The 17251-nt window shown below is 40.1% G+C and overlaps 3 protein-coding genes across 3 annotated transcripts; 2 read left to right on the top strand and 1 right to left on the bottom strand.

The window, feature by feature from the left end:
- Window positions 1-3297: 3297 nt before the first annotated feature.
- Window positions 3298-4210, top strand: M406DRAFT_67008 (uncharacterized protein; the record flags this gene model as incomplete). Its single annotated transcript, XM_040925032.1, has 2 exons — window positions 3298-3786; window positions 4193-4210. 2 exons carry the CDS (start codon window positions 3298-3300, stop codon window positions 4208-4210), a joined length of 507 nt encoding a protein of 168 aa, XP_040781580.1.
- Window positions 4211-9466: 5256 nt separating this feature from the next.
- Window positions 9467-10728, top strand: M406DRAFT_320451 (uncharacterized protein). The gene is given in 6 exon segments (XM_040919388.1): window positions 9467-9739; window positions 9755-9767; window positions 10028-10257; window positions 10339-10385; window positions 10577-10607; window positions 10703-10728. The coding sequence occupies 2 exon segments, from the start codon at window positions 10055-10057 to the stop codon at window positions 10382-10384; spliced, it is 249 nt and encodes an 82-aa protein (XP_040781579.1). The 5' UTR covers window positions 9467-9739; window positions 9755-9767; window positions 10028-10054; the 3' UTR covers window position 10385; window positions 10577-10607; window positions 10703-10728.
- A 1011-nt stretch (window positions 10729-11739) lies between these two features.
- Window positions 11740-12133, bottom strand: M406DRAFT_320448 (uncharacterized protein; the record flags this gene model as incomplete). Its single annotated transcript, XM_040919387.1, has 1 exon — window positions 11740-12133. A coding segment is annotated over one exon (394 nt), but the record flags the coding sequence as incomplete, so codon positions are not given.
- Between the last annotated feature and the right edge of the window lie 5118 nt (window positions 12134-17251).

Raw genomic sequence — 17251 nt, 5'->3', positions numbered from 1 at the left:
GGATTTACTTCGGCATAGACGACACTCCTTACGGATTTGATGATCATGATACCCAACTGCATAGCGACTGTATTTTCTTTTGGACTGTTTTCTCGGGATGGATTTGGATAGGTTTGGAAAACCTGAGGCCCAAAGGGGGTGGGCAAGGATCAGGAGCGATCCACTTCAGCATTGCGCGGCGTTTTCCTGGGTCCTCCTGAAGGATTTGTGGTCCGAAAATCTATTTCGGATCTGTGCGACAGCAGGTTTTACCTTGCTGAGGAGGAGAGAAAGGCAAACTATGGCGTTCTGTGCACACAAAGTTTCAGTGGTTGATTTGATTGGTTGTGAGAGGTCTCCCACGAGGGTTAGTGCGAGACGGCTGTGCGCTGTTGTGCTTTTTGTACTGTTCATGAGGCAAGAGGAAAAGGCAAACGACCTGTTTTCTTGACACGCGGAGTCAAAAAATGTTCGAACAAGACGGTGAACAGGCCGGCGTCTTTCGGCCCGGTCAAGGAACTCAAAGGAACACGGACCCCCCCTTCTCCAGTGGGCAATTGTCACGGTCCTGTCGGCGGCTCTGCAGGTCCATGTCGGTTTCGACTCTGGTCCAACAGGTCCCCAGCAGTCTGGATGGCTTTCGCCTGGAGATCTAATAGTTAATAATAATCTCGAATTGAATAAAGAAAGCCTTTTCCCTCCATTTTCGCACGCACATTTGAATTTCATTGTGTGAAGTCTCTAGAACATCCTCTGCAGTATCCAATCTCTGCCGTGTTCATTTTCTACAACAATCACCCCACTGGAAACTGGATAACCATGCTATGCCTCGCTGAGGAGTTGTGACTTGCATTGAAACATTACAGTCCCAATGGCCACACAATCTTCGTCCCGCATTCGAGGCCCGGGGCGAATCTGTTCTCAACGCCCCCCCCCCCCTCAAAAGAAGCAGCACGATTTAGCCCGAGACAATTCAACAAGAGCGTGGACTGAAGCACGTAACTTGAATCAGGCAGCAAAATCCGTCAGGAGACGTCGATCTGTACAGCCGGCCCGCTACAACGTTTCCTGTCTAGACAAACCTGCCTAGTACCAACTTCACCTAAGGCCCAGCAAGGACGAGATAAGGGCAGGTTTGGGCCGTCAGCAAGGCAGGGCAGGGCAGGACAGGGCAGGGCAAGGGAAAAAATCTCGTATTCCTCGATCCATCGTGACCCCCCCCCCCCCAGCCCCCACGCAAGCTCCTCCGTCCTGCTATCCTTTCCATCTCTTGGTCTCGCATATGTACCTAGGTAGTGCGCCCCCCCCCCCCTCCCTCAAGGTCTCCATTGGACAGAACAAGCTACAGTCCGTCTAGCCTGGTTCTTAAAATAACCAGACTACCTACTCCTCCTCTGGTTTGGCACATGTATGATATGTATGAAGCGTCCAGTCAGTGGTTAGTGTATATGCATGCATCTCTCCACCCTTCCCCGTCCGAGGCTGCTGCTGCTGGGCCTTGGAAAGGTAAGAGAGGGCCCCCTTCCCCTTCCACCCCTTCCCCCCTTTTTTTTTACTCCGTGGGGCGGGAAAAATCGCCTGACCCGTAGAATGCTTGGGAAAGCTTCGGGACAAATCAGTAATCCCTGGCAGGCGACGGACGGGTGAATTGCTTGGCTTGCTTCCGGGGGGGGGGGGGGGAACAGGGTGAGCTCGATGACGATACTATTCACCGCCTCGATCGATGTGGTGGTGGTGGTTAGTGGTCCCTCGTTCTCTCTTCCCTCCCTCCCTCCTCCTTTCCCAATCTCCCCTTTCCGAGCCTTGCTAATTACTGCATGTCCAAGGGGGTCTTCGTGGTTGGACACAACGGCTTGATGTTAGTTCCTTTCTATGACTCCTTGACACCCTGCTTTTCTTGGTGACAAGGTGCTCAGCCTTGGTGACTTGTCGTGCCTGGCTGGCTTGATGCCATGCTGGGGACGAGGATGTCATTAAGGACAAAGCGAGGGAGAAGGCCACTGTTGGGGGAATGGGGGCGGGCAAAGGCGAAAAAAGACAAAGAAACCTTACGACTCTCTTTCTCTCTCTCTTTCTCTCTCTCTTTCTCTCTCTCTTTCTCTCTCTCTTTCTCTCTCTCTGACTATTGGGCCATGCTAGTGTGTTCATAGCAATGTTACATGTATCTTCCTTGCTGGCCCGCGTGATCGCCAAGGAAGTAATAAACAGTACGAGCTTACAATGTGGGCGACACAGACGGGAAGAGGTAAGATGTCCTAGACGAACGTGGTTGGGTTAAGGCCGAGCAAAAGACTTGTCACCTCACTTTGCCCTCCAATAAATCTTTTTCTTTTTATTTTCTCGGTTGTGCATGCATGCATGATACGTTTGGGCGAGGGGGCGGCTGGGCTAGTCAGCAGTCACCTGACGTGGTTTTCTCTCTCTCTCTCTCTTTCCTTTGTCTAATTCCTGCCTTGGAATATTCTCGTATTGATTGCTTTGACCCTGGGCTGGGAGCTATACTACGTATCCTGGACTTCCCTCGTTTTGCTCTTCATGGGTAGACCAGGGGGTGTGGCGGGTAAGAAAGCTAGAGGCTTTAGGGGACGGGGGAAGGGGTGGGACAAGGGCTGTTTTGCTCTCTTTTTGGTTGTGGAGGAGACCTCGTATACGAACCATTAAAGAGGCTAGAGAGAAAAGAAAGAAAATGCAAGCTGAAGACGGAAAGGAAGGGGGTTGGTGATCTTGCAGTTCCTGGGAGTTCGCCTTCACAGGCCATTCGGATAGAATTCGAGGCTTTGTATTCTCTTCTTTGGAGTCTGGGAGAGCGAAACAGCTTTTGGACGCCGCGAGAGAGAAAGAGAGAGAGAGAATTTTGAAGTATGCATCGTTATGCATGATGAATGATCATCGTTATCAATATGGTGTCATGCACACCTGGGGGGAGAATGAAACTGTCTGACCAAGTTTTCCTTTGTCCTGATGCCAAAGACCAGGGATCCAGTTACTTGAGGTGATTATCATCAGGTTTGTTATGTCTGCCCTGCTCAGAGAGTCCTTGCTGTTGGCTCATGGTCGTTCGTACCATTCGCAAACGCAGAGAAACCGGAGCTGTTCTTTTTCCTTCTTCCTTTTCTTCCATTTAGTTTCACCATTGACATGATTATGCCTTGCGCACATTAGCCGGTAATTGATCGATTCTTCCTTTTCACCTTTCAACATTCGTTTTGTTCCAGTAAGGAATCTACAAGCTGGTGCAGCACTTGTGTCTGGATCCCTTAGTCCTGAAGCCATTGCCCTTCTTTCAGATGTTGAGTGGCATAGAAGCATTTGCTGATCATGACGGGTCTGAGCAGAGCGAGCAGAGAGACAGTTTCCAGGCAAGCAACCTTGTCTCTCAACACGGCCAGCGCACGCATGATCAGACATGTCCAAATCGACGATACGATGCTGCAATGCTTTTGCTTCCGAGCCCTACAGCTCTGCACATGGCGATGCCAACACCTCCTCCTGCCACCTCACCCTGTTCCCGACCGCCTTGGCCCTTCTTGGAGGCATGAAGAGATTACACCTGCAGACCATACATTTCCCATTGTTCAGATGTACGATTACAACTCAGTATGGAGCCTGCCGGGTCTTGGCCTGCTATTTGCAGTGGTCAGAGAAGAAGAAGATGTTGAAGATGAAGATGAAGAAGAAGAAGAAGAAGAAGAAGGACTTGTCGTGGAACATATACTGGCAAGGCTAGAATGGAACTGGATGCTTGATAGCCATGAGATGAATGGCAGGCCCAACTTGCCAGTCTCAACTATTCCTGTGAGTATCCAAGTAAGTAAGCAGTTATGTGCCTTCAGCATTTCAACAATCAATACGAACAAGTGTTTCTTGTGCGAGGCCAGGTGAGTCACTGGCCCCACTATCGCCAGCCTACCTCTATAGCCTCAGATAGCCAGCTGTTTTTCCTTTCTTTTCCTTCCTTTTCCTTCCCTAAGCGCAGTCCAATACAGTTCATTTCCCATAGGTTATGACCCCTCATACTCTTCTTTCATCAATTTGACGATATTCCTCGTCAATTGACCCTGAATTACGAGCCCACCTTTGATTTCTGATCTCGTACGCGCTCGCAACGGTCAAAATCACCAAAAATCATGAGAAAGAGGCCTGAAAACCTCCACTCGACTACACTGCGAGGATGTTGAGAATGGCGAAGAACTCTTGCAATAACAATAAATAGCTGCAACAGAGGCGCTAGAAGCTTTTCAACTGCAGCAATAATAACAACAAAACCTCCTCCTTCAGCAAGATAGTCCGTTGAAGATGGAGGAACCTATAAGTTAGCTATAGCAGCTGATCACTTATGCTATCTCTATTCTTCTTAGCGAGAAGAATCTCGAGGATTGGTTAGTAATAGTAGCATTAATTCTTAGGCAGATGTGCTTAAGCAAATACATCAAATCTTCTGTTCCTGAGCCTGATGAAGAGAAGGATCCTAAGGGATGAAACAAGTGAAACTAAGAGCAGAGAACAGTAGTTATTCTTCTTCAAAGCACATTGTATAAGGTGAGAAGCATGCTAACGAATGCTGGCCTTTCTGTGGGAGAAGAGAACCTGTATGTGATATACAATGCTGTTCTCAAGACGATTTCTAAGCACTTAGAAGATCATATCAATCAAATAGCCATACAACTGGCAAACTGCAAGATAGCAGACTACTCAACTCTTCAAGCTTTCAGAGATAACTTACAGTATATGAAGAAATGCCTGAAGGAGCTTAAACTGGAGCCTTCAGAGAGCTTCTTCCTTGCTATCGTTCTGAAAAAGATTGAGGATATGCTACTAGAAATGCATGCGTTTGCTAGAAGGGATTACAAACTGAGCATGCTTATCTGGGATACTCTTATAGCAGAGATTAATTCGGCTATTGTTATAAGCATAAGTAATAAGGCTTTTTCATTCTTCAAGAAGATAGCTCAAACGTTGATCTCGTTGAATGCTTCAGGAGGAGCTTAAGGGGATATAAAGCAATAGCCTTGCAAGAATTCCCTGCTCTCTACAGGCATCGTTAACAGCGTAAAGCTGCCTAAGTTGATCATCAAGAAGATTTCCTATTGTTACTAATACAAGAGATACCTTGTTTCTAGCTGGAAATACTGTAAGGAATGTGGCAAGTGCTATAGCACGTCTGAATGAAGCTGCAGGAATAATACTCAAGGCTAAACAGCCCAGCTAACATCAACGAGTTTGTTGATCATGGCGGGATCAACAGTTTTTGGTAGATCGAGCGTAGCTAGCAAACCAGCTATGATTGCTATCTCTGCTCTCGTTGAGAACGGAAAACTCTTGAGAAATAGCATTATTGCTGATATAGATGCTTCAGAGATGCTTTTCAACAATCTCAAGTGATTTCTGAATCTGATCTAATTATGCGAATAGGAAGCTATGGAGTTAGTAGCAGGATTCTTCAAGATAGAAATAGCTGGAACGGTATAGTTTGATGTAATATATAATAATGAATTGATTGCTACTATTATGCTTGAGAATGCTAAATTCTCTCTAAATATGCTTTGCAATCTTATTAGCATAGGTAAGCTGATAGCGTGTAGATATGGCTTTGATAGCTATATAAACTACATTATTAATACTGCGAATAAGAAGGAGATATGCTAAATTAACTGGAAAGAGAGGGTGCTAGTTCTGAAAGCTATTAACTGCTCTGAACCCTCAGAGGGTAGTTTTCTAGCTAAACCAGCGATGCTTATGTTGATTACATACAAACGCCTTTATGATTGCTTTATGCATGCTAGCTTAGCAGCTATACAAGGTGCAGCAAAGAGAGCTAGCATTATGATTGTTAAGAATAAGAATTTCCACTGCAAATTATGCTTAGAGAACTGCCTCATGAATGTATATGGAAAATACTAGGAATCCAAGTATAATGCTTCTGGCCAGCTTATCCGCTTTGATCTCGTTGAATTCCAGGAGGGATATAATAGCTGTTGCTATTGCTTTCATTTCGTTAATATGGATACGAACTTCTACTGAGTTTACTTTGCAAACAGAAAGCACAAGATATTTGGCTAGATCAGAGAGTTTATTGCCTTTTTCGAGTATTAATCGAGCAGGAAGATTCAAGCTCTTGGATGTAATAATGAACCAGAGTTTAGCTTTGTTATAGCTCTATTCAAGAACTCAAAGCTCATAAGATGAGCAAATGAGAACAGCATTGCTATTGAACCAGAACTAGGGCGCCGTCGCCCTCGAAAGAAAAAGGGACAAACAGCTGCCGAAGCAATGGGCAAGGGCTCGTGCAACCCAAGCGTGCCTGTACAGATGAGGACAGCAAACTAAGGCCACACGAGCACAAGAACAGGGTGAAAAACCTGTCTTAGACCTGTCCAAAGGGTTCAAAATTGAAAGGAAGAGAAAGGATGCTTCATTGTTGCTTATAGCTAAAGAATTTGAAAAGTAGATAGTATCCTTTATATGTATGAGAACCCTTGATCTACTGTACTCCATGTTCTACGGACTACTACCCTAGCCATCACAACAGTCCTCTCCTAGCAACTTTCTTCCAAAGTTGCAACAAGTCCAATGGTGTGCTAGATCTGATTAGAGGGAGATGAAGTAAAGAAATAAAGAATTCATTGCAAACTGCTAAAGGAAATACTATAAACCAAACTATCTCTCCAATTCAATTCTTATATTTCTTTCTATTGCTTAAGCTATTATTCAAATCAATGCAGAAGTATTAGTATTCATCTTCAGTTCATTTGTAATATGAGTATAATCTGAATAGATTCTAATGCTAATCTCTTCTCTGTTCCTGTTTGCTTTCAAACTCTGCTCAAGCAGCAGCAGCAGCAGCAGTTCTCTCCTAATTCTGCATTCTTACTCAACGAATTCTTTCGCAGTCCGCTTTATACATATCTATCTTAATAGCATAATCAAATCCTATTCAGTTCGGAGAACTTACTAAGAGCCTGATAGAGTTAAGGCTATAAAGCTTATTCTATAAAAGCATATAAAGCTTCTGAAGTTTATTAGGAAAACTGAGAAGCATGATGTTGCTGCTTCTCAGTCTCTGATGCAATAAAGCTTCAGTAGCACATCCAGGCCTAGCTATTTGCTGCATTGATAGATTGATTATTAGTTCTGAACTAATAAGCATTCCTTAAGATGAAGAGAAGTAAGAATCAATAGAAGTTCCAGATGGGAGTTGATTTAACTCTGAGCTAATATTACATTCTCTTAATAAATGCAAGATTAAGCTAGCTAGAGCTGTGCTCTTTCGGAACTGTTGTCTTAATAGAACTAGGCTGAATGCTCTACTCGCTCTGAAATCCTTCAGAGCAAAAGCTGATATATCTCTCCTCATCCTATCGAGATCGCTTTCAATAAACAGTTCAAGCAAGTCTGCAACTCCTTTTATGAAGAAGATAATATTCAGCTTATAGATTATATTCAATATCCTACTAGCTTTTACTTATACAGCTTTGTATTCTTAAAGTAAAGCATTCCTTCTTAATAGCTGATTAGGATATTGCATATAGTTGCTATATCTCAGCTTATAGAAGAAAGCTTAGCAATGCAAGCTTATTATAGCTATCTCTGCATTTCATTCTTTTACATTTTATACAGTCTCTCTATAGTTAAGATAGAGAGCTTGCCTTCAGTTTGAACAGCTACTAGATAATTAATAGAAATCAGTAGATTTCAGGATTCGAAGGCAAAACAGTTCGATTGTATAAAGCAGAGCTGCATTCAAATTATTATCTAGCAGCATAGTTGGAATATTCTCGAAATCCCAATCCTAATTAGCTCTAGCATTTCTGAGCTAACTATTCAGATAGTGCTTGCTTGCATAAGCTAGTAGAATATTGCTGGATTTGTACATAGCAATATAAAATCCTTTTTCAATCTTTATATTAAGCTAAGATAGAGTATAAGCTAAAATTGCTATATTAACTGAGAGGAAAATCTATAAGCGCTTCTATCTAGCTTTATATCTGAGCAGATTCTGCTTATTGAGAATATTAGAAAAGCTAGATGAATAAGCTATTAATGGAATACGAAGGCATTCTATCAAGAATACATCTTATTAATTATACTAAGTATAATAACGAAAGGCAGCTATAGCATGCTGCGAATTAATATCTTGAGAGACTTCTGTATCTAAGAATCCAATTAGATTATAGATATTAAAAAAGTATCTGGAAGAATTAATGCTGAAGATTATAAGCAAGTATAACTTGCAAGAGAGTAACTCTGGGAAGTATTTCTTAATAAGTTCTGCTGCTAGATGATTTTCTTTATTCCTTAGACTGAAATAGAGCGAATGATTCTTGATTATTTCAGTTGGATATAGCGCTCTGGGAAAGATAGTCTGAAAGCAGTAGGCTTTGATTATCCAGTTTCTTCAGCTATGCTGAATAAGTGGAAACAGAGAATACTTGAATTCGGCTATTGCTGCTGAGTTGAAAGAAAAGTAAAAAGGGAAGAATAGCTTTGTTGAAAGGTAAGCAATTGCAAGAGGAGTTTGCAAAGATATAAAATCAAGGAACCGAGAGAGTATTAACTAAGAAAGAAAAATAGAGAAGAATGCAGCTTTAGCTTGAGGATCTGTTAAGGAAGATGATATTATATAAGCAGAGTAGTTGATAATTTGCTCTGATATTAGTATATAGATCTGAAATAGTATTAATAAGAAAGAAAAAGAGTGTATATATACTTGAGAAAGATAGTTATAAAGAGATTGAAGGAGGAAGAAGAATAGCTAGCTGCAAGTATAGATGGAATAGCTAATTTATCTTATCTAGCAACTATTCAAGTAATTCACTGCTTTCTATTTATTATAAGATAAACAGCTTTACTCTTAGCTAGGTAGGAGCTGTTTAGCAACAAACTGGATAGAAAGCATAGTAACTCAGTTGAATATATTTGTTATTCATTGCTATTTCATTAATCTTTAGCAATCTATTCAACAATCTCTCTCTCAGTTCACCTTGCCTTTCAATTCATTCTTTGCATAACAACTTCTCCTCCTATCAATCTTCCCTTGCTCAGCTCTGCAATATGCTCAAGATATTTCGAATTATTACTAATGCTATTTTCTCTTTGCATATAAATACTGCTTCTTAAGAAGTTAATAAGATCTGAATCTAGTTTTCTTCTTTGATTTCTTCTTCTCAGAGCAGCAATTATCACTAGCTTAAGAATATTCATATTAACTTTCTTAATATTACAGATTTCAATATCATTAAGAGAGATCTTAGCTTAATATATGCTTCTTGGGATATCTAAGGCAATATTATGTTTTGAAACAACTTACTGCTAAGCTCTAGCTTTGCTGCTCATTTCGTAAGACTGAATGTCAGGGCCGATTGTGCCAGCAAGGCTCAGGGCCAGCTAAGCCAGCTGGATTACGGATGACTAAGCAATATGCGGCTATAAAGCGGCTTTCTAGCCACGTCAGCACTGCTGAGCAGAACTTAGCTCCTTAGGCCTCAATGTTATTCTGGTTGTATGCCCCTGAAAGAGAGAAAGACCTCGCCACATTGCCTTTGCAACCTTTCCACCTGACAGTTTGAGGCCTGGCCCTTTTAAAGGAGGCAATCCGGCGAGGCTTTCTATCTTTTTTTTCTTCCCTAGGGGCAGCGCTAACACTGAGCAGGAGCAGAGCAAACGATCAGACCACTATTCTTTTCGAACCTTCGAGCCTTTGACCTTCGAGCCTTTGACCTTCGAGCCTTTAACCTTCGAGCCTTTGACCTTCGAGCCTTCGATTTTCGAGCTTTCGAGCCTTGAATACAGCGAGCAAGCAGTGTTGAGCAAGCAGTATGCAAGCAGCGTGCAAGAAGCGTTCAGAAGAGATTCAGAGCATTCGAGTCGCTAAGCTAGAGCAAACAGCGAGCAAGCAGTATGCAAGCAGCGTGCGAGAAGCGTTCAGAAGAGATTCAGAGCATTCGAGTCGCTAAGCTAGAGCAAACAGCGAGCAAGCAGTATGCAAGCAGCGTGCGAGAAGCGTTCAGAAGAGATTCAGAGCATTCGAGTCGCTAAGCTAGAGCATACAGCGAGCAAGCAGTGTCGAGCAAGCAGTATGCAAGCAGCGTGCGAGAAGCGTTCAGAAGAGATTCAGAGCATTCGAGTCGCTAAGCTAGAGCATACAGCGAGCAAGCAGTGTCGAGCAAGCAGTATGCAAGCAGCGTGCGAGAAGCGTTCAGAAGAGATTCAGAGCATTCGAGTTGCTAAGCTAGAGCATACAGCGAGCAAGCAGTATCGAGCAAGCAGTATGCAAGCAGCGTGCGAGAAGCGTTCAGAAGAGATTCAGAGCATTCGAGTCGCTAAGCTAGAGCAAACAGCGAGCAAGCAGTATGCAAGCAGCGTGCGAGAAGCGTTCAGAAGAGATTCAGAGCATTCGAGTCGCTAAGCTAGAGCATACAGCGAGCAAGCAGTATCGAGCAAGCAGTATGCAAGCAGCGTGCGAGAAGCGTTCAGAAGAGATTCAGAGCATTCGAGTCGCTAAGCTAGAGCATACAGCGAGCAAGCAGTATCGAGCAAGCAGTATGCAAGCAGCATGCGAGAAGCGTTCAGAAGAGATTCAGAGCATTCGAGTCGCTAAGCTAGAGCATACAGCGAGCAAGCAGTGTCGAGCAAGCAGTATGCAAGCAGCATGCGAGAAGCGTTCAGAAGAGATTCAGAGCATTCGAATCGCTAAGCTAGAGCATACAGCGAGCAAGCAGTGTCGAGCAAGCAGTATGCAAGCAGCGTGCGAGAAGCGTTCAGAAGAGATTCAGAGCATTCGAGTCGCTAAGCTAGAGCAAACAGCAAGCAAGCAGTATGCAAGCAGCGTGCAAGAAGCGTTCAGAAGAGATTCAGAGCATTCGAGTCGCTAAGCTAGAGCAAATAGCGAGCAAGCAGTATGCAAGCAGCGTGCGAGAAGCGTTCAGAAGAGATTCAGAGCATTCGAGTTGCTAAGCTAGAACAAAGTGTGTTCTTCGCTATTCGAGCGAGAGAGCAGAGTGAGCAAGCAGTAGATCTGAATATCTTCTGTTTTCGAAAGTATATTCTTCGCTATTCGAGCGAGAGAGCAGAGTGAGCAAGCAGTAGATCTGAGTATCTTCTGTTTTCGAGAGTGTGTTCTTCGCTATTCGAGCGAGAGAGCAGAGTGAGCAAGCAGTAGATCTGAGTATCTTCTGTTTTCGAGAGTGTGTTCTTCGCTATTCGAGCGAGAGAGCAGAGTGAGCAAGCAGTAGATCTGAGTATCTTCTGTTTTCGAGAGTGTGCTCTTTGCTATTTGAGCGAGAGCGCAGAGCTGAAGCGGAGTGTCCGCTTGGCAACTGAAGTTGCTTGGGTATTAGGTTGCAAACCAATTACCCTTCTGCGCCTAGCAGTGGAGCGAAGCGTGGCAACGGCTTCAGAGTTGCTAGAGAGCAACTCTCAAGACGGAAAGCTATAATTATCCGTTATAGCTGCAGGGACGCTGTTCTGGATGCTGGGCTCCTTGGCTGCAAACCAAGTCCCTGGTGGAAGGCTTGCAACCTACATCAAACAGCTTTAAGTTCTGAAGAGTGCCTGGATAAAGCGCTGAGGGAGCAGCAACTGAGCAGCGTATATGGCGCGGGTATTGCACTCGGAAGACTTACGTCTGGAATGTGATTAAAAAGAGATTTTTTTTTCACAAGCTTCGGGGACGAAGCCAGAAGAGAAGGAGGGAGATGGTTGAGAAGCCTTGAGAGGCCTGAGGCACTGAGAGACCTTGAGAGGCCTAGAAGCCTGAGGCACTGAGAGATCTTGAGAGGCCTTGAGAAGCCTGAGGCACTGAGAGACCTTGAGAGGCTTGAGGCACTGAGAGACCTTGAGAGGCCTTGAGAGGCCTAGAAGCCTGAGGCACTGAGAGATCTTGAGAGGCCTTGAGAGGCCTGAGGCACTGAGAGATCTTGAGAAGCCTTGAGAAACCTGAGGCACTGAGAGATCTTGAGAGGCCTTGAGAGGCCTGAGGCACTGAGAGACCTTGAGAGGCCTTGAGAGGCCTGAGGCACTGAGAGACCTTGAGAGGCCTTGAGAAGCCTGAGGCACTGAGAGATCTTGAGAGGCTTTGAGAAACCTGAAGCACTGAGGGATCTTGAGAAGCTTTGAGAAGCCTGAAGCACTGAGAGATCTTAAGAGCCTGAAGCATTGAGAAGGCGTAGGAGCAGCTAGGAAGCAGCGAAAGCCTGGAAGCAACGGAAGCTTGGGAGCAACGGAAGCTTGGGAGCAACGGAAGCCTGGAAGCAACGAAAGCTCGGAAGCCTCAAAGGCCTTGAGGACAAGGCCTGATAAGGGGGGACAATCTGTCAGGGCCGATTGTGCCAGCAAGGCTCAGGGCCAGCTAAGCCAGCTGGATTACGGATGACTAAGCAATATGCGGCTATAAAGCGGCTTTCTAGCCACGTCAGCACTGCTGAGCAGAACTTAGCTCCTTAGGCTTCAATGTTATTCTGGTTGTATACCCCTGAAAGAGAGAAAGACTTCGCCACATTGCCTTTGCAACCTTTCCACCTGACACTTTTCTAGCACTATTGGTGGCTGTAGAGGTGGACTGCGCCTGCTGAGCCTGTTAGGCTAGCTGGGCCTGCTGAGCCTATTGAGCTAGCTGAGCCTGCTAGTTAGCGATGATGATGCTCTAAGCTTGCTATTGTTTGCACAGATTCTGAATATACTGAGTAAGCTGATATATCTAGTTAATCAGTTCTTTCTGAGTAGAAGTGCATAAGAATAAAGGAGTTTCTAGAGAAGCTATTATATTCCATATTGCTCAAGAGGTAATACTGAACCGTTCTTGAACAAGAGTTATTAAAATATAATAAGCATTGTAGCAATCCGAAGATTTCTAAGTATACGAAGAGGTTTATGCTAACAAGAGCGGTATTAAAGTATTAAGTTCTTGAATACAGAACTGTACAAATCCTAATAAGCGATGCAAGTATTTACTGCTTTTGGGGCTACTCAGTGTATGAAATTGAATATTTAGATTAATAACTAAAGAACTATCTAAAGGAAATCTATCTAATAATAAGAAATGTGAATCTTTATATACTTAGTTCTTCAGTTCGGATAGATAGGATTGATATCAACTCTATCGATTTCTTTATTAACAGGATAGACATCGACTGTATCTATCCGCTAATAACCCTAACCTTGGATTATGTAATTGATGCTTTGTTAGAACGTTGAATCCTTGACACCTGGTTCCTGTTACTCGTGACCTGTTCTGTGACCTGCATGTTGGATGGGTCATAACATTGCAGCTTATCTCGTAATTTCTTAATAAGTAGTAATAAATATTAATTCTTGATTATAATATTATTAAGTTGCTTGTAATCAATATATAGCTTAAGCTTGCTATTTTTCTTAAATATAAACAGAATGGGGTATTCTGCTAATAATTGCAATAATTATATATATTCCTTCTTAAGATTCTCATTAAGATATTCTCTAAGTATTTCTAGCTATATCTTATTTAATCTATAAATAAGGAAGAATTTGAGCTATTTCTCTTCTTATAACAGAATCTTATAATTATATAAGCTGTATTCTAGCAATTCTATATTCAATTCTTTCTGAAATAGTTTCTTAAATTTATAATATTCTTGTAGTATATTTGCAAGTATTAGTTCTGATTTATATGCTGTTTCTGCTATCTGAAGGAATAGTAGATACTATTAAGCATGCTTCTTTTCTGATAGCGTTTTCAAGAGCTTTAAGCGTTTACTTCAAGCTAAACCGAGCGCTTAAGAGTCTAGTTTCAAGGTTTTTCCTGTATAGTTTCATAATCTATATTCTGAAGCTTTTTCTTGCTGCTCCAGAGCAAACTAACTTGCTGAGAGTCTTGCTTCCGTTATTTTGCTAATCTATTAGTATTCTAGCATTATTTGAGTTTGCTTATTACTAGATTCTTCTTCTTGAACTGCTAGCTCTGCTAGTTTGAAAGTATATAGGAAGTTGTATAAAGTTTCTTTTTCTGAATATTCTTCAATTACTAGCTTTGATTCTGTACTGTTAATTGTAATTATCTTTCTGGATATAGCTTATTCTTATAAGATTTAGCTAGTAGTTCAATCGATTTGAGGATTGTACTTCTTAAGCTATGAAAGCTTTATAATCAGCTTATGCTATGCTGTATTTGTGATATCAAAGGAAGCTCTGATTATGTATTCTTGAATCAAGATAGATAGATAATCAGTTTTCTTATTAATTACTTCTTAATTGTATGCAATAGATTATTCTTTTATAATGCTGAGAGTATATAAGCATCTTTTCCATCTTTATTGTAGTTATGCTTAATTAATAATATATAGAAATATAAAGTTTCTCTAAGCGCTACTATCTAATAGTATGCTATATTTGTATCTTTGAATATATATATTAAACTTAATATAAGCATAATCTATCCTAAAAGCTTTATATAAGAATTATTCTAATCTGATTATCTGCAGTTCTCTTATAAGCAATTCTATTTTTTTGGATTTATTAAGAACTATTTATTCTTTTAAGCTTGCTTTGCTACTTCTTAAGCAAGCTTCTTAGCTTACTTTTGCTTATATTATTATTATTCCTAGTTTTTTTTCTATTAATGCTAGTTACAAACTTTATTATTAATATAAATTATATAGAGTATTATTTTATACTGCTACTATTTTATTTCCTTATTTATACATTATATAGAGCAGTTATCTAATAATTCAATATATATATTGTAATGCTGTTTATTAAGAATCTCTCTGAAGCAGAGTTTCTATTCTTTAATAGCTTAAAGGATTTGTTCTGATTCTCTAATAAAGAACTATTTGTATTGCATCTTGTTTGAGAAATATATTCTGCAGCTATAATAAATGCAGGAGATCTAAGCTAGTTCGTAGTATAGGTTGTAAAGTAAGCTGATTCGAGAATTCTTATTTTCTTATACTTTAATGTTTTGTAAGAGAATGCAGGTAAAGAGCTTTTCTAGCTTTATTCTATAAACGAGATATTCAATTTATATTATTTCCTTGTTCTATTCAATGCTGAAAGAAAATCTTTCTGTAAGCTTCTTGAATTCATTGTTCATAGGAAATTCTGATGAACTATTGAACCGCTCGTTCTGATTCGATCTCTTTGCTGCTTGAGAAGCGTTCTTATGTTTGTATCAGTAATTAAGAGGATATTATCTCTTATTCATGCTTCTGATCATAGTGCTTAGCATAAGCAATGAAGAATATTAAAGGATATTATTGCTAAGCTCTTCTTCTAACGCTTGAATGCTCTATTCTACAATATTAGAGCAGTTCGAATTGCTACTTGTAGGAGTGCTGAGTATGCATTCTCGTTCTGCTGTTGCTATTTATCTGCAGCATCTAGATTTCTAAGAGAACTATTCTGAATCTTCTTTACTTAAGAGATGTATTAAGCAGTTATTATTATAATAAAATGTTTAGCTGAAACTTTTATAATTAATAGAATCCGATACTTGCTTTAAGAGAGTGTTTTTGCTTAGTTGATTGGATTTCTATTATTAAGCAATATTCATCTAGTATTCTTTCTAAACTAATTACTATTTGTTCTTTCGGGATTAATAGCAGTTGCATATAATATATTCTTGTTTGTTGCAATTATAGCAAGTAATACTATTTCTCTTGCTATACTGCTTATTAGTAGCATTGAATTTCATAGAATCAGCATACATAGTATTGCTCTAAGCTATACTGCTATATCGATTGCTATTCTTATTTTGAAGTTTCTTGCTTATATTAGCTGGAAATCTCTAAATCTAGCTTTCTCTTTTCTTAAACTTCTTTATCTATTATTTATACAGATAGTTATTAATATAGATAGCTTGATTAGAGAATATTACAAAATTCTTTAGCTAATTCTGCTTAAAGATTTTATTTTTAATATTATTCTTAAGTTCTTTGTAATAATATTCTATAAGATTTTTATCTTTTTATAGGAATTGTATTAAGAATTGCTTAAATCTAACTATATAAGCAGAAGCTAATTTAGTTTGCTTGAGATTTATAAGCTGCTAAGCTATAATATATTCTTTATTGAAATTATCAAAGATTTCTTTAAAAGCTTTTTCAAAGCTTTTAAAGAAATCGAATATATTCTTAGTATTCTGAATATGCATATCGGAATTATTCTGATACTTCAAGTGATTGTATAAAGAAAGCTTATACTAGATAAAAGCATTTTTTTTGAAATAAGTTTCTGCAAGAATAACTTTCTCAGATTTCTTAGTAAACTAAGTCTTATAATACAGAAAATATGCTTTGCAGTAAGTAAGAAATCTATGCAGCATTTTCTAATTACTATTATATATAGCAAGCTTATTCATCTTATATACTTTTTTAGCATTATTAGTAGCTATAAAAGTAAACTATATCTGTTAAGCTTGCTAAGCTAGCTAAGCTTGTTAGTTAGCAATAATAGCGCTCTAAGCTTGCTGTTATTTGCGCAGATCCTGAATATGCTAAGTAAGCTAATATATCTAATTAATCAGTTCTTTCTGAGTAGGAGTATGCAAGAATGAAGAGATTTCTAAAGAAGCTATTGTATTCCATATTGCTTAAGAGAATAATACTGAACTATTCTTAAACAAGAGTTATCAAAATATAATAAGTACTATAGCAATTCGAAGATTCCTAAATATATAAGAAGATTTATACTAATAAGAGCAGTATTAAAGTATTAAGTTCTTGAATATGGAACTATACAAATCTTAATAAGCAATGCAAGTATTTACTGCCTTTAAAGCTATTCAGTATAGAAGACTGAATACTTAGATTGATAACTGAAGAGCTATGTACTGAATTTATCTAATAGTAATGAATATGTTCTTATATATTCAGTTCTTCAGTATGGATATATTGGATAGCAACATATTCAAGTTATCCTGCTAGCTCTGAATAGTACATATCCGAAGCTATCCTTTCTGATTGGCTGTGCTCATAACCCTAACTCTGAATTATGTAATCAATGCTTTGTTAGAATGTTGAGTCCTTAACACCTGATTCTTGGTTAGTGGAGCTTATCCTGTAACCTGCATGTTGAATGGGTTATAACATATGTTCTGATGGTTTATCTAGTAGTAATGAACGTATTCTTATATATTCAGCTCTTCAGTATGAGTTAATAGAGTTGATATTGATTTCTTCGACTGGTTAACAGAGTCGATATCAACTTCTTCAACTATGCAACTATCATAATCCTAATCCTGATTATGTAATACTATCTGTTGTCAGATGCTGAGTTGCAACATCTGATTCCTTGTTAGCGG

Source organism: Cryphonectria parasitica, assembly GCF_011745365.1.
Source record: "Cryphonectria parasitica EP155 unplaced genomic scaffold M406scaffold_1, whole genome shotgun sequence".
Taxonomy (NCBI): Eukaryota; Fungi; Ascomycota; class Sordariomycetes; order Diaporthales; family Cryphonectriaceae; genus Cryphonectria; species Cryphonectria parasitica.
This window is presented reverse-complemented; position numbering and strand designations above follow the sequence as displayed.